This window comes from Uloborus diversus, chromosome 2, assembly GCF_026930045.1.
Source record: "Uloborus diversus isolate 005 chromosome 2, Udiv.v.3.1, whole genome shotgun sequence".
In the NCBI taxonomy this organism is placed as follows: Eukaryota; Metazoa; Arthropoda; class Arachnida; order Araneae; family Uloboridae; genus Uloborus; species Uloborus diversus.
This window is the reverse complement of record NC_072732.1, coordinates 127783381-127804026: the sequence shown is the minus strand read 5'-3', so window position 1 is coordinate 127804026 and position 20646 is coordinate 127783381. Positions and strand designations below refer to the sequence as shown.

The 20646-nt window shown below is 31.0% G+C and overlaps 1 protein-coding gene across 1 annotated transcript in view; it reads left to right on the top strand.

Moving 5' to 3' along the window:
- LOC129217329 (WD repeat-containing protein 18-like) overlaps positions 1-20023 on the top strand; it is a 47705-nt gene extending 27682 nt beyond the window's left edge. The window contains exons 7-11 of the mRNA XM_054851611.1: positions 4021-4085; positions 8603-8727; positions 17713-17867; positions 18985-19032; positions 19438-20023. Of these exons, the coding sequence (XP_054707586.1) occupies positions 4021-4085; positions 8603-8727; positions 17713-17867; positions 18985-19032; positions 19438-19575 (531 nt within the window). The 3' untranslated portion in view covers positions 19576-20023. The remainder of the gene's footprint in view (positions 1-4020; positions 4086-8602; positions 8728-17712; positions 17868-18984; positions 19033-19437) is intronic.
- The last annotated feature ends 623 nt before the right edge of the window (positions 20024-20646 follow it).

Here is a 20646-nt window from a genome sequence, read left to right as displayed (position 1 = left end):
TTTGTTGAAAATCTAACATGAAAATTCAGAAAAGCATTTTATAAGTGCTTAGAATTTATGGAAACTTATGGTACAGAAGGAAGGTTTAGCGCAGGCCACGATTTCATGCTCCTATTTTAACCCTCGGTGCTCCTATTTCCCTTAAGTGCTCCTATTTTTTGGATCTTGAGGTTGGCAGCTATGTTGCAGTACCAATGAAGAAAAGCTAAACCCAATTTAATTTTTTATAGCTATAAGTGTACCCAAATGAATTTTACTATTTTGATGTGGAAAGATTTCTTTAGTGAGAAATTTTCATGTAAATAAATAATTACAAAATATTATTCCATGGGCTTTCAAAAAATTATAACTTATAAGGATGTTTTTCTATAAGTCCTGACTCATTCGGCAATTTCACCAGTGTCAGTAGCTTTTGATAACCTGCAGACAGATTCAACAGCAATAGCAGATCGTTGCCATTTGTTGTACAGGTTGCTGAGAGATGGTAAATTGAAATTCCATTCAGTAAAAGTCTAAAAAGCTATTAAAAAAAAAAAAAAAAAAACTTTTAAAAGCCAAATATTTAATGTGCTGTAGCACATAAATCTTTTTGTAGTTATAATTTCCCAAATTTTATTATATCAAAATGAAAGAATAAATTTTGTTGATAAATTTTTTTTATCCTTTTGTATTAACCACAAAAGCTCTGATTAGGGTGGCACTTTTCCGTTATAGGTAGGTCATAGCTCATTTTGTAACTTGTTTATTAAACTGATCAAAACAATATAGCGTTTATTTGCTCGTCAAACATTGCCAAAATCAATATTGATGAAATTTAACATTTATTTTTTAAATAAAACAATCCATTAAATAAGACTAGAAAAGTTGTTTTAAAATTTTAAAAAATCCACTAAACAAATGAATTGAGCATCACATATATCAACTTCAAATGTGTCTGAAGGTTTATAGTTGGAGCAAACGTAAGTCAGCAGCATTGTAATGCTGTGATTAGGATCTGCATAGTCTTAAGTAAATGAGCCGGTGCATCAGCTTAAGATCAGCCATTTTGGATTGGAGCGCGTGTTTGAGTGGTTGTCTTTTCTGGTGGGTTATATTTGGTGATTGTTCACTGTGAGCTATTATTAGCGGTACGTGAATCATTAATTAAATAAAGTATTATTTTCAGCAAATTTGGCGACACGCAAAACTTTGCTGTGATAACCCTTGAAGCACAGCAATGAAAAATCCAATGTTGATGCGACGGCGGCTATAGGTTCTAGCTGTTCACAATGCTACCTGGTTAGGTTTGCTCCTATGACTTGTAACTGTTGAATCTGTTTTAGCCTTGATGTATTTTTTATTTTTTCTCTCTGTTGTATTTTAAATTCATTTCCTCAGACTGCTTTTGAATAACTGTTAGAAACAGTTAAAGCAGGGTTTAATCTAGGTTGAAAAGTTTTTGAGCATAAAAGCTAAAATTAAAGGAAAATGTTTTAGCAAAAGCCTAAAATGTTACACATTCTCATATATTTATATATGCCTCATTGTGTTTCATCTCCAGTTGAAAATAAAATTCAAATTTCATCTGTGACATCTTTGAAGAAATAAGTACAGCAGCTAATTTTTTAAACGTAAAATTAAAAAAAAAAACACATGATTGGTTTTTAGAACGTTTCAGTCCCCTCCTCCTAATAAAGCAGTTATTGGGAGGACATAATGCCGGATAAGTATTATTGAACTTAATAGTAGTTTAAAACATCTTAAGTAAGATTTTTAAAAGATTAAGTTGATTATCGCCATGAGTGCTTCCTGTCTAGGATCATACATTTTTAATCTTTTTTTTTAAATTAATTTATTTTTTATTTGAGCAAAAAAGCAAAAATACATTGGTTTATTTTCACAATTGTGATAGTGTGTGTTTTCCCATTTTGCGAAAAATGCGACCGTAGCATAAACCCTGGGTTAAAGCCTTGCAATTTGAGCAAGCCATTCAAAAGCCCTATAAACTGAGAGTAAGTACAAAAGAATGTGTGGGGAGGGGGCGGAGAGGTCTGGATAATCTTATCCTGGCGTCTTTTTGTTTTTTTTGTTACTTCCAAAATATAAGGGGGAGCTGAGCTTCTCAGTTATGAACAAAAATGTTTAATTAGTGCTCCATCCAGTAGTGCTGCAATCAAAAATATTTTTCAACTTCTTCTTTGCCCACTTATAAATTTAAAATTGATTTAAAATAAATCTGCTATTTCTAAACTTTTGTTTTGCCTAGTAGTATTTTGTATTGAGATCAAATGAAAAAATAAACAAATGCTTGTTTAAGTTTAGTATTTCCCTGAAAATAATTATTTGATAATAAATATAATTGAAGTTAAAACACAATGAATTTACTGAAATAAAAAATAAAATGAGTTGATTTAAGGTAGCATAGATTAAAATAACTTCTAAATGACTTAAATATTTTCATTAGAGATGCGAAAGGATTGAAATCTCAAAAATGTAAAATTTGATATCTTTGTAATATGTCTCATAATTTTTTTAAATTTTTCTATTTTTATTGATATAAATTGAAGCACTTTTGAAAAAAGGGATAAGATAAATTGAAATACTTTATAATACCTAAAAAGTATGTAAATTATTCAGCTTTGTCTTATATATATACACACATAGTAGAACCTCGTTTCGCGCGGGGGTTATGTTCCACGGAAATGCCGCGTAACTCAAAACCGCTTAAATTGAGACTTAATAGTAATGTTACAATAGGGGTTAGGTTCTGTAGATAAAAAAAAAACTACTTCATTCTAGTGATGACTACTGTCTGACCACGGATGGTATGGAAAGACAAACATCCGTTTTACAGTCGGAAATGGACGAATCTGTTATTTTTTACCGATGTCAGCTTTTGCAGAAACAGAGTCTCATTTAAATGAGCAGAATACGCTCATCAAATTTTTACTTTTCCCCCTTATTCACATAGATTCATCTTATCTGGACGTTTGAAAATTCCATACAATCCGTGGTTGGACAGTAATTGTATAGTAAGTTTAATGTGTACTTATATGGATTTTTATGCACAACATGCATAAAGGAATAACAAATTAATTTTGTGTTCTGTTAAATAAAGAGGAACTGGCAATGATAGTCTTTTGGCAGTCATTAAGAATTTTTCTCTGTAATTCTTTGCAGAGCATTAACGCATCCATGACCACTTGTGTCATTTCCTTGATAGAATCTTCCTTCACTAACAAATCAGATCATTTCTATTGTCTAGGAATGGCTCAAAATTTTCAATTTGAACGTTTTTGGTTGTGTGTCACCGATGTTGGTATCCTCATTGGTTTTGGCCGCCTTTGTCACTCTTAAAAGCTCTTCTTCCAATGAGTTCAGAACTTTGTGAGTTTAATAATTTTACTTCTGGAAAGAGCTTTGGAACCAATTACATAAAATGTCTCCAGTAGCCCAAGGTTGATTATTAGCACGCCAAAATGCAGTTTATTACGTTTAATCTGCAATCTTTAAGAGTTTGGATTTTGAAAGAGGTTAAAATTTTATCTGTTTGCATTGCCACATCCGCTTAAAACCGAAACTCATCCGCATAAAATAAACCCGCGTAAAATGAGGGTCTACTGTATTTATTAATTTTTGTGTAAAATCTTTTAGCTCAATCTTCACTTAAAATCAAGATATAAAGTCGTTAAATGTGTATGTTGCATTTATTTATTTATTATTAGTTTGTGTGTGGGTTTCTTTTGTATTTGTATATAAATGTTAAACCTCAATCCTTATTTAAAATACATACTTTGTTGATTTTGTTTTAATACTAATATTCTTACTGTTATTAGCAATAATTTTTTTTATTATTATTATTATCATTTATTTATATTTTTTTCTGGTAAAATGAATACTAATGTTGATTGCTAATTGCACTTTTCTACTATGAGGTACACACACACATAAAGAGAGACGGGGGTAAAAATTCCTAATCATCTTTTGCTATAACAGTTTTCTTTAATCATAAATTTTTAAAAAAAATGTTTCTTTTCCCAGGACAAGTCTGAGATGGCTATAGAAGCTAATGATTGTGAATATGAATTCGAGTTCAAAGGACATTCGTAAGATATTCCTTTTTCTCTATTTTTTTTAAATTTACAGTTGAACTCTGTTTATACAAAATGTGAAGAAAAAAAAAGAAGCAATGAACTTGTTTGTATTATTGTATAGACTCGCGTACAAGTCGAAAAATTTAGCACAAAAAAATGAGATTAAAAGTTAAAGGGTCGACTTCTACTCGGGGCAAAACTGCCAAAAAATTTTTAAAAACTATTTCTTGGGCAAAAAACACTCAAAATTTAGCATTTTCCCAATTTTAGATCAACTCTTTAAAACATGCTATAAAAGTAAATACTTACACATTCTGCTATAATTTTACATGGTCTGACTTAGAAGTAAAGATTAAATAATTACAGTAAGCGGCCGACTACGCAAAAAGTGCAGGAATCACCTTATTCGCGAATTTTACCAATAGTCGCAAATTAATGCACATCTTTTTAAAAATAATGAAATCTGGCCGGCAGCTCAGGATTTTATGGACATTTATTCAAAATAAAGGCAACAAGTAACAGTAAACGGCCAACTACACGAAAAGAGCGGGAATTGTCATTTTCGCGAATTTTCCGGATAGTCACGAACTCATGCTCATCCTTTTAAAAATCGTATAATCTTGCTACAGCACAGGATTTTATTAATATTTATTCAAAATAAAAGCAACAAATAACAGAAATCGTATAAACAAAATTGAACCCTTTACAAAAAATGTGATAGCAGAAGTAAACCCTTTTTGAGCAAAAAAATAATAATCGAAAGTTTTTTAACATAAAAATTGTTCTTTAGATTTTAATTTCCTCCTTTTCAGAACGTTTACATTCAAAATTAGCGTTAAAACGTTTCCCATTTTTTCAGAAAGTAGGGGCTCGACTTACACACAGGTTTTCGATTTTTTTCCCAATTTTCCTCTTAAAAGTGGGGGTGGGGGGGGGGGTCGACTTATACGCAAGTATATACGGTAACTGTTGTTCGTAACAGCCATGAATATGTGATAGTGTGAAAAAGTTGTATAGAGAAATACTACTGTTTATTATTTTAAATGCACACATTATAACCTAATTATTTGTACGTTTGGAAAATTTTAGTTAGTATAATTAAGTGTTTTGGGGGGAAATTTAAAAGAAGGATGATAATCAGCAATTGAGAGACAATTTGTCATCCACAATGAAGATAGACAGTTTTATCCCCAAGTACATTTATGTACTGCAGGTAAACAAGTGTAAGGGCTTTAATGTGTCTATACTAGTGGTAGGTTTTGATGACCCCATGCAGAATAAGATTCTACGTATAAAGCAGTAATAACCTGAAAATTGCCATTTGTGGACTTAACAATAGTCTGGCTCTGAGATACAGAATTGTTTGTGAACTTATTTTTGCAAGATTTAGTTAAATATGTACCTAAAATACTGTTAACTATAATTAATCAAGACTTTTTTAAAATTGTTTTAAATATAGGTATTTTGGTAGCAATTATATATAGTACTCATTTATCAGTTTAAACAGCTGGCTTAATTGTAATTATTGCAAAATAATGATACAACAAACCTCCTACAGTTCTGCTTCTTTTTTTTTTTCCTTTGTAAATCTGCATTGTTCGAAAGAGGTGGCAGGTATGTGCTCTCAGATTGATCATTGTCCTAGTTGTCACAGACAGAATCCAGTTCTATCATGATTCCCCTTGAATAATAGTTGTAACATAGAAGTGAAACAATGGATTATTTCAATGTAAATGTAAAAACATTTTTCAGGGTTTAAACTTTAACAGGGCATTACTTGAATGATTGGATATCTATCATGGTATATAGCAGCTAATAAGCATCATGATTATGTATTTTGTTCTTTATCATGATCAGTGGTGTTTTCAAAGGGTTACTCCATAATATATGCCGTATACTCTCAAATTTTTTAGACACATAACTTAAAAAATTTTCATATTATGACATGTGATGTATGTGATCGCATATACATATTGTGCATAGCTGATTACTGGGAGTATACCCTCAGAAAAATTGATGGGAACATCACTGATCATGATTATATATATATATATATATATATATATATATATATATATATATATATATATATATATATATATATATATGCTTGTAGTCCACCTCCAGGCGTGCACAGTAAGTGCAAAAGAACAAAATAACAACAAATTGAAAAAATTTTTGAACAAGAAATGCAAAACCGACAAATTGAACTCAACTAGATTAAAAATTAACTGGGTGGGCACTGCTTCGTCGTGGTAGAGCAGGAGCAGTGGTTGTCTAAAAAAATTTGCAGGTTTCTGAAGAGGTCGGCAGCGCACGAGTTAACATTGAAAGTTTAATTCTTGTTTATTTGAAAGTCTAAAAAGACAATACTACTGCCAACTTGTGCAAACAACCTTCCCCCCCCCCCTCTGCCTTGCAAATGGAAGAAAACTGATTACTCACCCAGTTTCAAAAATAAAAGTCCTTAATCCAAACTCAGGTCAAATTCGTTCCAGTCGATACAGTAGCCAAGGCTCACATCCACTTAATTCCTCCCTGAATCGGGTTTCAGTACTACATATCATCAGAGTTGAATGGATAACCGTTCCCATTAAAAAGTTGTATGGGCGAAAAAATTATCGATTCTGCCGAAAAGAGTTACAGAACAGATTCAAGTAGTAAAATATAAATTCGGCCAGATAGTTGTTCTGATAGTATAAATTAGCGATGAATTTACGAACCTGTTTATTGAAAAGCGTGCCATCATTGCATATTTTAAAAAATCTACTAAATTGACCAATGATGATGTTATTAAAAATCTTTTTATGCAAATTGCTAAACCAGTGAGGCATTCTTTTAGTCTGGAATTTAAAATGTTCTCTTTTATCATATAAATCTGTCAAAAGTTGAAAATTTTGAATCTTAGAAGAAATATCTAAAGAGTTAGCAGAATTCGTTACCTCACTGGCTTTATTTAATTGAAGTGTTTGTGGATATACAACTTTAAATTCGTATCGAATTTATTTTCACGGATTTATCAGCAGGCAGCTAGTTTGCCTTTTGGTGCTTCCCTGGGCTTAACTATGAATGGTCCTCTCAAGGTCCTCTTTTTAATCCAAACTGGTCCTTTTTATTCCTCTTTTTGATTGAAAATGGTCCTCTTTTACTCTTTTCTATGGCTAAAATGTGTTGGGAGCCCTGTAGGATGTAGATGATATACAAGGATGATTTAATGTAAATATACTAGCTGACTACTGCTGGATGATTGAAGCGGGAAACGGAAAATGGAGAGAGAGCAAAATCAAGTTCGAAGGGGCATCAAAGAGAAGAAAAGGTTTCACAGACAATAAGAATTAACACAGAATGTGTAATATATCATGAAAGAATTGTTTGTTTATTCTGAAGAGCAATATGTTTAGTTTAATGTAATAAATTTTGAGTTTTTCATCGCCATTTTAAATATTTTACACCGCTATCATTTTCTCAAAAACCGTACGTGGTGGGGGGAAATAGAGGTTATATTTGGATTCAGCAGCCTCAAAAACTTAAATTTTACCAGAAATATCCCATGCAGCTGAATTTTTTTTTTTTTTTTTTTTTTTGCAGACCTGTGTTATTTGGTTAGACATCTTTAACAGTAAAGAAAACTCTCTCTGTCTCTCATGAACTTATCAGCAACTTATATTACTAAAGAATGAAGGGGAACACTTCTTAACTTAGGTCAGCCTTTGAAAAAAAATACAATTAGTTGACTTGACAGCTTAAAAGCAAATTTGTAGTTTAGCAACATGTTAAAGTGTAAACAGTACAGTACAACAAAAGAAAAAAAAAAAATTTGTTTCCATACGTGTATCTCCTTTATCGAATATTTGCTCAACAGGTGTTCTTGCTTGAGAAGTCTGTTGTGCAGGAATTGCAAGTGAATGTGAAATGATTTTTCTGTCATAGTCAATTTTTTTTCTTTTTTTTCTTTCTTTTGAAATAAAATTCAAGTCATCTTTGAAAAACTTTGAGTTAAAGGAAGTTAACTTCAAGATATTGAGAATAATTAGCATGGAATTAAAGACAAAAGGGTCGGGACTTGATAAAAACTTCGAGGTATGGTAATATTCGAGTTATCGCGAATTGACTGTATATATACATCCACCTTCTTAAAACACAGAAATTTTCCAGATTTGGCTGTAGAAAGGGTGAAACTAACCCCCACCACACACACAGAGAAACCACCCTTATCCCTTTCAAAATGTCTTTCAGATTATGCTGTCACCAGATCCATATTGCTTGTGTATGTGAAGTCATTTAAGGATATTATATCAGTTTGTTTCTTTTTTTATGTGCTGAAAATATTGAAAATTGTAAATATAATTGCTCTATTATTCAAACCCTACCTCTTAAAATACCTTAGCATGATTATTTTATCATGGTATCTTGCTTTTTGAATAATTCTGCTCTCAAGTTCTTTTCTAGATTTTTACTTGCTTTATTTAAATAATGAAAAAAATACTGGTTAACTTGAAATATTGTTTTTGATCTATTTTTTTTTCTAGGAAAAAAATTAATTCGTTATCCATATCCACTTTTGGGACAACACTTGTGTCTGGATCAGAAGATAAGACTTGTAAAATGTGGGATATAGCTACTTTGTCCTGTTTGAAAACTACTCCTCACGAAGGTATATATATATATTTTTTTTGGTGCAAAATATAAATGTAATATAAATCAATAATGTATTATCTTATATTCCAGCCATAATGACAGGTGTGAACTTTTGTGATTAGAAATAACCTTTCTTTCAGTTTTGGACTTGAATTTTGTTTGTTAACTCTAAATTTTTATGTGTAATACATGAAGCAAATTCTTTCCATACTCTTTTCTCTCCTGTTTGTCAACAGATTTCCTTCATTCCTTTTTTTGTTCAATAGCTATTGTCTAGCACTAAGACCTTTGTAACTTTTTGTAGACTATTATTTCCAACCCTTATATTTTATTTTTTGCTGAAGATTAGTACTCTCATTGTTTTGCCACGTCCGTTTCCCTACCAAGCATTTTCAGGCGATCGCACAAATGCTCCATCACCTCCCTTCTGCTGTGATCTGATCTTCCCAGATCTCTCGCCAGGATTTTTATTGATACATGCGTTCTTTCTTAGGTAGGAAGATGAAAGAAACTTCTTTGTGTTAGTGGCAAGGGTTAAATAGGAGTGGAGTGAGAAATGCTTGTGAGTGATGATGCAATCATTAAATGTAGCTTTTTGAAATCCAACTGCATCCGCTTCGGTAACACTCATTTTCGTCTGCTATTCCATTCTATTACTTAGACATTAATACCTATTTGTAGTCCATTATTTTCAGCACGCCTTGTATTTAATTTTCTGCTAAAGATGGCCACGCCCGTTCAAAAATTTTCCAGTTTCATCCAAGTTAATTTAAGCCTATACCATTCGCCCAATGTAGTCTTAATTTTGACCAGGCTTACCAAAGATATAGCTCATGAAGATTTTAATAAAATTATTTTTTAAAAATTATATTTTGCTATTTTCTTATGACTGACATGCAAATATGGGAAATTAAAGATGCTTATACTCAAAGCATAACATTGTGTTTAAAGCTCTTTTATTTATTTAAAAATAATTATTTTTATGCTACTGCTCAAAATGAGTATCAAAGCTCAAAAGCAATTTTGAGTAAATGGTTTTAGTTTTTTTTAATATTGATTTTATACAAAATATCGAGTTGCTTTGCAAAATTTCAAATTGCTCCTCAAAATTACCAGATTCTCCTCAAATTGTATCTTCAAGGTTGGCAACCCTGTATAAGTAACCTGAAACATTAAGTTTTAATTAGTTTTTTGGAATTGCTCTTTCTACATAAAAAATTCATTTTATTGCTTCACGCTTGCTATAGTTGGATAACATTCAGAAAATGCCCCTTAAGATGTTTTCCCCGTATTAATTTGGAAATTCAAAGGATCTACATTGGCTATAGGGTCATTCCACGTCAAATCAACCACAAAAATGGGATTTTAACACCCACCGTCTCGGAATTTCATCAAACTTGGTATACTTCATCCCTTTATGGTTACAAGCAACCCCCTAATTTTTTTCTTTCAATATCAATGCGTTTTGATTTTATAGCCTTTTGAAATTTGACGATTTTACGTTTTTTATCATTTTTGAGACACTCAAACTGAGATGTTATTGTTTATGAAAAAAATTATTTCTTGGTAACTAATGCTATAATCTTTTTGAAAATTTTTACACAAAACAGAAAGACTTTGAACATGTTGATAAAAAATACCTTAAAAATCTTAGTTTGCACAAAAGTTTTTAAAAAAATTAGAAAATTGAAAATTTTAAATTTATTTTTCAAAAAAAGGTGTTGGCAAAAATTTGAATTTCAACAAGAGGGTCAGCTTTAAAAATCCTGATTTTTTTTTCAAAAATGATCATGAATATGTACTCTAACTTATCCAATGAAAAACATTAGGGGACTTTAAGGGATTCTGCCCCCCCCCCCCTCCTCCTTTCCACATTCTGGAAAAAAAGCATAAAACATCATACAATCTCTTCCATATTCTTAAAAACAGAATTGTCGACAGTTATGACAAAAATTCAAATATTCAGTGTGTTGAATATGGAACTGAAATGTAAAAAAATAATATTTAAGCTTCTATTTTATTTAAAATAGTTTAAAATGTGTCAAATCAACCACAAAAAGGGGATTTTAACACCTACCGTCTCGGATTTTGATGAAACTTGGTATATTTCTTTATTTTGTGGTTAAAAGAAACCCCTTAGTTTCTTTTGTTTTAATCTCAATGTATTAATTTTATAGACTTCTGAAATTTTTCAATTTTGCATTTTTTTGTCATTTTCAAAGACACTAACTGAACTGTTGTTAATAGGGAAAAAATGTTTTGCAGAAACTAATGATATTACCTTTGTGAAAATTGTCATAAAAAATGCTAAGACTTTAAATATTTTTACAAAAAATATTATAATAATCTTAATTTATTTATTCTGAAAATTTTTAAAAAATCAGAAAGTTAAACTTTTTTTTTTTTCAATAAAATCATTGTCAAAATTTAAAATTTTCAACATCAGAGTCAGTTTTAAAAACCATGATTTAAAGAAAATATTATCATGAGTATGTGCCCTAACTTTTTCTATGAAAAAAGTTATGGGTCTTTTAGGGATTCTGTCCCTTCTCCCCTAGAAACAACGAAAGCCTCATAGAGAAAAGTTCTTCCATGTCTTTGAAACAAGAGTTCCCACCAATTATTTAAAAAATTTAAATATAAAGTGTGCTAAATATTGAACTCAAAATATATTAATTTAATATTCAAGCTTTTTTTTATTTGAAATAGTTAAAAATTTTTTGTAATATAGACATTCTGAAAATAAGATATCATGAAATTCAAAAGTTTCAGACAACAATATCTGCATACAGATTACTGCATTTTAGTCCAAACAACTTAAAACAAAAGTAAAGTCTTAACACCAATTCATAATTATGCAGTTTCTAGTACTTTCAGGATCCCCCTCCCCCTTACGTTTGAGAAAAATTGCTATTGTGGAACTGTTTTTCCATTATAGTTTTACTGCTGTACAACAGCAAATTCATCCTTTTAACTTCTTGAAATTTCATTTACCACCCCTTTAAAATCAATGGCCTGATTGTTTAGTAATAATATATTCTAAATAAAGTAAATTACCTTTCCCCCTCCCCTCATAGCAAATAAAGAAATAAATTAGTATTTATGCACCTCGTATTCCATGGATTTTGATATTTTTTTAATGACAATTGTAATACATTATTATTTGCATGGAATTTTTTTTTTGTTCAGTTCCCCCCCCCCCCTTCCCAGCTTAATGACATAACTCGCAACTTTTCCTCAACTTACTGGGGTTCTAAAATTTTAATTCCTAAAAATTTTCTGTCTGTATCACTTATACTTATTAATGCTTAACATTCACATTATGAAAATTAATTCCAGTAAATGAATTTTCAATTCTTTTTGGTTTTCTTTCTTTGGAAAAACATAATAAAATCAATAATAGATTTGAATTTCTTGTGAGGAATAAATACATAATTGTAGAGAAGAGATAAAAGCTTCTTGTTAGTCAGGTCTGCTAAAGATAAGTCCTGCTCACACTTATTTAGAAAACAAGTAATGGTACCTTCTTTCTCTACACCCCTCTCTACCATGGGGTACATTTCATCCTACCCTATCAGAATTGCACCAACAGCACAGAGTGGTGCTGACTCCCCTGGATAAAAGAATTCTCTAAAAGAGCTTTTCTAAAATTTTGAGAAAAAGTCAATATGAAAGAATGACTTGAACTAGAATAGCAATTGGATGTTGACTTATAGGAGTTCTAGGAAAAGGTGTGTCAAGTTAAAAAGATTTTCGGCCATTATTGAAGTTAGCATTAGGCCAACCCTAAGAAAAATAAATGTCGAGTTACCTGGATTATCAGTGTCCAGTTACTGAAGTTTCACGGTATTTAAACTGGATATATATATAAGGTTTATAAATCATTGGTACAAAATAAAAAGTGGCTTAAAAGAACATATTGCCTTTGATAAAACTAATGCAGCAGTTGAAAGAGGAATCAAGAAAAAAAAGGGTCTTTTAAGTAAAAAGTAGTTAACAATCTCACAGTCATAATATAAGCAACTAACTATAAATGTAAACCATACAGCTTGCTGATCAGCTGTCATCTAATACCAGCTGTTCCTTTATGGGAGCTAGTAAAACATCCATAAATTTAGGGAGGTGACTGGCAAATATATTAAAATGAAAACAAAACATCTAAAAAATTACTAGTGAAGTGGAAAATAAAAATACCAATCATTTATACAAATGCCAGGTTATTAGGATCTATTTATGATCATAGAAACACTCAAGATAACAAAACGCACTTTTATGATCAAATGAGATTGTTGCAAAGCCTTAATTGTAAGCATTTTGGCCAATGGTAGCCATTTTAAACTCATACCCAATAAATTGCTATGTTAAACCAAAACTTTTCTGGGTTATTCCATTGGACAGAGATAAACAAATCCAAGTTTCAGTTTGATATTGCATTAGATTAATGAAACAAGTTAGAAGCTCTGAGCTGGTATTTATAGGATTTTTAATACTTTGTATAAATTGCGTAATTATAAATCAGAATTAGATGAAAAGTTTAATTTCTATGTTGCCCTAAGTATAACAATAATTTTTAGTATGCATAAACTGTTGTAGGAAAATTTCGAACTTTGCGATATCTTATTTCTATTGTTTATTAATTAATTTAATTATTTTCAGTTCAAAAAACCTTGAGTATTTAAATGTTTACATTTAAGTTCAAACACCAATGTATTTCAATATTTAAATTTTCTTTAATGCGATTATTAACTTAGTTTGTAATATTGCCATCAACTTTTTTTTCATTTATCAAAAGAGGGGGCAGGGGGGCAGAATCCCTCAAAGTCCCCTAAAGATTTTCATTTTATATATTAGCACACATGTTAATGTGATCATTAAAAAATATATATAAACTAGCAAAAATACCCGGCGTTGCCTGGGTTAGCAATAATTATCAGAAACAATCGTTACTTGCATTTGTTTTCTATTTTAAGTGAAAGAACTTAAAACACACCTTTTTGACGTGACTTAAAATCTAGCTTCTTCCTTAAGCATTGGTTTCCTAGAAGCGAACACGCTTAGCGTCGGCGTCGTTCCTCGCCGAGGCGAAAACTTGATTCTTCTGCTCATGCGCGCCCGAGCCAATTCGGCGTTCTGAGTGGTCACGTCGGAATCCACTTGACTTTGATTTCAGCGTTACGTCGATGAGCGACGTCGAAGATCGGCGATTCGCTTCTCGGAAATCAAGGCTTTACTCATAAAACGAAAGTAGCAGTGAGTACAAAGAGCAAAATAGTATTCATTTAGAAACGAAAACACGAAATTTAAGCGTATACAAATTTGAAGAATTTCTGAAATATGAAATTAAACTTCACATGTTTAAAAAGATTTATCAGTTAATACTTTTTTTTTTACATTGAGTCTTACCTTCTCTGTATGTCTATTGAAGAACGAACTGTTTAAAAAAATGTAGCCACGCGCCCGTGATCCCCTTAAACTTGCTATAGTTATTTTGGAAAATTTCAATTATTGTGGGTTCTTGGTGCGATTTAAAATATTACCGAATTTGCGGGAACCGTTTTGGGATACCTTGGACAATGCTCCCCCTCCTTACTTTGTAAAACGGTATGTTACTAATTTTTGTTAAAGATATTGTCGCCATATGCTAAGATACTTTTGGTCACCATAAAATAGCGCTAAACAATTTCATCCGTAATGTTTCCAAAATGAGTAGTAAAATTTGGCGATGGTTTGAATTTGCGCACAAAGTTACATTAAGGGAAGTTTTTGTGCTGTTTATGGATTTGCCTAATTTAGTTGCTGTATTATTTTACAGTAAAAAAGTTTTTAAAGATTCTTTGATTGACGATATTTTGTTTACATGGTGAAAGCTGACAAACATTATTACGTAGTCTTTGACTTCAAAAACCGTGACAGTTGAAAAAACTGCCAAATGCATCCGCTACTGAAATCTTTCTGCATAAATTTTGGCGAGGTTTCTGCTGTTAGATTGGATAATGATTAAAAAATCCAATCAAAACAAATAATAAATAAAACCCCATTAATTACACTAAAGTTCCGTTTAAATGGAAAATAATCAATCAAATATATAGTTATTATTAGCCAATCTTGGGGAAAAAAACGTTACTTTAAGATTTGACTTGAGAAAAGCCTCAAACAATCAGACGAAGCACAAAAACATTCAACAATTCTAACTATGAACTGGGAATTGAGATGATACACTAAATAATGAATTGGGTTGAGGAAAGCCTTCGAACATAGAACAAAAAAAGCCCATAACTCGTTTTTCATACAACTTAGAACTTTCTAACAGATGCCATCTTCAGCAGAAAAATAAGCGCTTTCGATGGACACAATTTTAATATGTGCACGTATTTTTTAACCGTCATATTGGGGCATTTATGCGAAAATTCAGACAAATTAGAATAAAAAAGTAACTATCAATCGGATTTTTATCGAACTGGTCTACAAACCTCCCCAGTACCAAAAAGAACAAACGGTGAAAGTTTCAGCCAAATCTGCCGGGTAGTTTCTGAGATCTTAGGGAACAAATTTACCAAAGTCCATTTTTATATGTATAGATTATTTCAATTTAGACCCTCATGCCAAAAAATTAAAATTTTGACAATCCTTTTTTTATTGAAAAAATTAAAAAATTTTCAGTTTGTTAATTTTTCTAAATTGCTGAATATAAATTTAGCTTTTTGTAACATTTTTTTCTGAAATACTTGAAATCTTAATATATAATATAAAAATTTTCAAAATTTTTTTGTCTTTAGTTGTTGAGAAATGATTTTTTTTGCAAACAGCTGTTGTTCATTCTCAGAGAACTGTAAATGACAATTAACGCAAAATCGCACAACTTTGAAGGGTCAAAAAATAAAAACTATTTTAAATAGAGAAGAAATACTTTAGGAGGTTACTTAGGAGTATGAAAAGTAGAAGTATACAAAGTTTCATTAAAATCTGAGATGGTGGGTGTTGGGGTGTGGTTGAACTGACATGGAATGACCCTATATAAAGACCTAGTAGCAATTTAAAGTAAGTGAAAATTCAATTTTATTTGATCTTTTGCCTGAGATAGGAAGTGTGAAGTAATTACTGGATTGTATTATGTGTTGCCATTTCTTGCTTGATTGTTTCAAAATAAAATTCTTGCATTTGTTTTTATTATTGAAACTTTGTAGATAATCATGGACATTTAAGGTATATCTCTTTTGAGTAAAACTATGACAACATGTATGAAGTACAAATATAAAGTATTAAAATAGAGTTAAAAACTCAGCCAACAGCTGTTTCGGGGTTGTCAAATGCAAGCCCCTTCATCAGTGCAGAAGAAAACAATGAAAAGCCCACACAATGTAGACCAAACAACAAATGAACAAAAATTGGAAGGAAGCAAAGTAAATAAACATGGAAACCGGTAACACTGCGTCACAGAACAGCAACAACACCTATAGTGCGGAAAAACGTCACAAACAGAAAAAAAAAGTTTTAAAGATAAGATTTCCAGACACCAGGAAAAGGGGGAGTGCTCGACAAATCATTAACTACAGTAGCAGAATTTTTCCAAATGTAATAGGATTCCCAAAAATCTAAATCATAAATCGAAGAACACTCATAAATAACCTTGGCAGAAGAAAAATCGAAAATATGATTGAAAGACCAACAGTGTTGTGCAATCGAGGAACATTTTAAATCTTGTTTCTTGACATAATTTTCATGTTCCTTTATGCAGAATTATTCCGTATGCCTTCATTTTCTATAACCAGAAAAATAAATCATATTGTCAAACTTTTGATAAAATTGGTGTTCTATTGCTTTGTCCAGTGTTTTCACACAGACAATTATATATTGCTTCAAGTAGAATTTGTTCATTTGATAGTTTGAAATGTTATATGTATGGCAATGATCAAAATAACTTACTCAATAAGAGTCAACTGTTTACAAAGAATATTATTCATAGAGAAGTTTTATGTGTTAGCTGATTTTTGCTTCATCATTTGTACTTCCTTTTACAAAAAAGGAAGTATTGTATTCGCGAAAAAATTTTCACTCAAAAATCGCCCTTAATTTCCATTTTGCTCACCCCCAAATGAATGTTGAGTTTTTTTTTTCGATTCGACCACATGCGGAAAAGTGCCTAAGAATGTATAGACACGCGAAATATCCATTTTGACCATCACCGAGGTAATTACAACGACTTTTCTCGTGACGTCTGTATGTATGTGCGTATGTATCTCGCATAACTCAAAAATGGTATGTCCTAGAAAGTTGAAATTTGGTACATAGACTCGTAGTGGGGTCTAGTTGTGCACCTCCCCTTTTGGTTGCTTTCGGATGTTCCTAAGGGGGTCTTTTGCACCTTTTTGGGGGAAAATCATTGTTAATTTCGATGTAAACTCAAGTGGCGTTATAATTTGTCGGACACTTGGCGATATATCGCCAGTCTTTTGGTCGGCAAGTTTTGTCGCCAACTTGGCGACAAATTTGGCGGAGTTTTTTTTTTTTTGGTTTAAATTTGGCCATTGTTGGTGATATTTAGAGAATAAATATTGAATCACATTAAAATAGCGAATAATGGGGAAATGACATTAAATTGGAGTAAAAGGAAGTCATGTGATGCACACATCAGCTCGTTTGGTTTTATTTTGAGAATAACACTTACAAAAAAAAAAAATTAACAAATTATTACTGTTTTGTATAAGTGCATTTTCAATTGTATGTTTCTAGATATACAATGAATGAATATATGAAGGTATAAATAGAAATGTTGGAAACATGAAAATTCTAATATGTTTTCCTCAAATGGTCATTTAACATTATGGTCGAATTTTGACATGTGGGCGAACACTTGTTATATTTATTAAGTATATTTCACTTTTCCAAACTGTGATATTTCCTTTTGATGTTTTATTTTTTAGTGTTATGCGAAAATTGTACCTAGCTTTGACAGTAGCATTATTATGTATGTGATATTAAAAATTATTTTGATGCGTTTTAGGACCTGTTACAAATGCATTCACTGCTATGAAACCTTTGGCCATTTCTGATGAGAAAGCAAAACCATCTTTCTTCATAAAAGAGTTTGGTAGAACTCCTGGAAAACGTTACCTAGATTATTCACTCACTGAAATACAGGATAAGGAGGTTTCACTTGTGAGTACACTATTATCTTTTACTTATCTTTTGATTTGAAAATAACTGTGTGGCATGAGTTCTGAACTCTCACCTAGTCACTTTTCCAAGTATTTCATTTTTATCATATGGTCAGAAGTTAATTTAACAAAAAAAAAAAAAAAAAAAAAAACTGCAAGATCCCTATAACTGGTCGCATATTCTGAAAAAATCTGTTAGATATCCTGTCTGGAGTGGGTTGACCGGATTGGATACCAGATCGTAAAAAATCAGCCGGGTAGGCCAGATACCAGATAGTTACCAGATATCCGGTGCATCCCTTATAATTTGTAATGTTTCTTTAGAAAAGAAAGCTTTGATAGTTTTCCTGCATGAAGTCTGTTTTCTGTCTGAAGTCTGTCCTTATGTGCTGCCACTAACAACTAAAAAAGTGATTATTTGAAGCGATGGTTACTAATATAGCCCAAAACAACTATTTTGCAGTCAATTGCAAAAAAAAGGGATGAAAGAGAAAGAAAAAATACTTAATGATATCGAAGGAAAGGTCGAAAACTTGCTTATAAGTCAACCCCCTATTTTCTGAGGAAAAAGGTAAAAAAGGGAGGAGCATTTTGAAGGATTTAAAAAAATAGGAAAATGAAATGTCCTAAACATGTTAAACAAATTGGAAATGTGTCATTTTGTATGACCAGTTCCCTTTTTGGAATTGTGAATTTTGCATAGGTTTGTTTTTCTGGCCAGATTTTTGTTTACTTGTTTTTATTCTGAATGAATGTTTTTCTTTTGTATGCAAGAAAAAAGAAAAGTAGAAAAAGTTTTTCGAGTTTTCGAAAAATTTTCTGAAACCCTTATGTCTTAGTCTACCCCTGCGTTGAATCTGATTTTTTGAAGTAAATTTCTTTACTTATACCTTAGTAAATAACTGAGTGTACACAGAGACTTTTTTTTTTTTATTTTTAATTTTTTTTTAAATTTTCGAAACAATGTTTGTAAAGCGTAGTGAACTGTTTTATATTTTCTTAGGCTCAAAAAATAACACGTAACTGTATTTTGTTATATCATTTTGTGAAGCAGATTGAAAATGTTAAATGCATTTTAATTATAAATGGCTTCTTCTAATACTACATTTTTTTCATAGTTGAAAGCTGACAGCATTGATGCCTACTACAATTCAGCTTTACTAAGAGTAAGTGATATTTGCTTGTTTTTTAAACAATAAGTATTTAATAACATAAAATAATATTTTTGCACACATTTTTCTCTTTGATACACTTTTTTGTAAAATAACATTTTTAAACGAAAAAGGTTCGTATAAATATTAATTATTTCATGCTTTTTAACATGACCCTGAGTTTTGTAGTATGATCGAGTTTTGATCAAGAGGTCCCCCCCCCCTCCCCTGGCTATGTGCAAATAATGTACAATGAAAAAATGTAAAATTTTCCATATTATGTTTCTCATTTCAATAAAAAAATAAGTCATTTTGTACAATTGTTCTATTGATTATATTGATCCATTAAATCATTTATTTTTATTGTGTATTCTTTATTCACTAAATGTGTTTATCTATTTTAACGAATTACTTTTTTAGGGTGCTGATCACCTTTTATCAGAGCCAGAGGATATGAAACAAGCTATCACAGAGCTTAGAGATGTTAATAGTCAATTGTATGCTCATTGCTTAAATTCCATAGCTGACGTTGTAATGGGGTTTGAAGAAGGACTGTAGTCATTTATAATGTGATTTTTAATGAGTCGCATTTAAGATTGTGATCTAAAGATTTCATATCTCAATCACCATATTCATGTATTTCCATTCAGTTTTTTATTTTATATATGTATGTATAAAAATTTAGAGAACGTTTTTTATGTTTTTCTATTGCATTGTGTATATATGTCGGAGATTTTATGCATACCAATAAATAAGGATCATTTTAAATTCTTTTTGTTACTATGCACTTATATTAAGCTAAACAAGTTAAGCACAATGTACCACATCTTTAAATGTAATATGAACCGCTAGGACATAATCAGAAAAATGCTATACTAATAGTGTCTATTTTTTTAGTCAAGATTCCAACCCACATTCTCAATGAAGAAGCCTTCAGTTTTACCAACTGTGATTTTGCTCAGCTTTCGTGTTGCTTAATTTTCCAAGAATTTTTTCAAAAACTAACCAAAAATTTCAATTTATTTGATTTTTCACAAGCGGACATTAATACTCATCTTTAAAGTACTTTCTTTTAATTTATGAAACATTATTGAATATTAAACTAATCGGGAAATTATGTGAAACATTTTGAGAAAAACATATGATGACTGGTTGAATTTTGAACAGTTTGAGATATTTCTTTTCTAAATGTAATCTTTATTGGCAATTTCCTTTCTTAATGAAATTTAATTGTATATATTTAACATTCAGATTAAAACTACTGTTAACTAAGTGAAATGGTACTAAGTGATAGAAGAAAGCAGCAGCAAGAAGCTTACAAGAAGTATGCCAGTCATTTGTTTTTTATGTTGATTAAATGCACAACGCTCCTGCATAGATTCAATAAACTATGATAATTAAATGATTTTTGTTGAGTGTAAGAAAGCTTTACTAAAGTCACAGTATATTGAAGTGAAGTAAATTGACTCACCAGAGGTACAGTAGAACCTTTCTAATCTGAGTCCTGTACTTCCCCCTTCTCTCCGACAAAATATTTTTAAAATTTGCAAAAGAAAAGTGACATTATACCAAAATCAAAAAGTTAAGTGCCTTAGATCTAACACCACATGATGGCTCAAAAATAGAGAG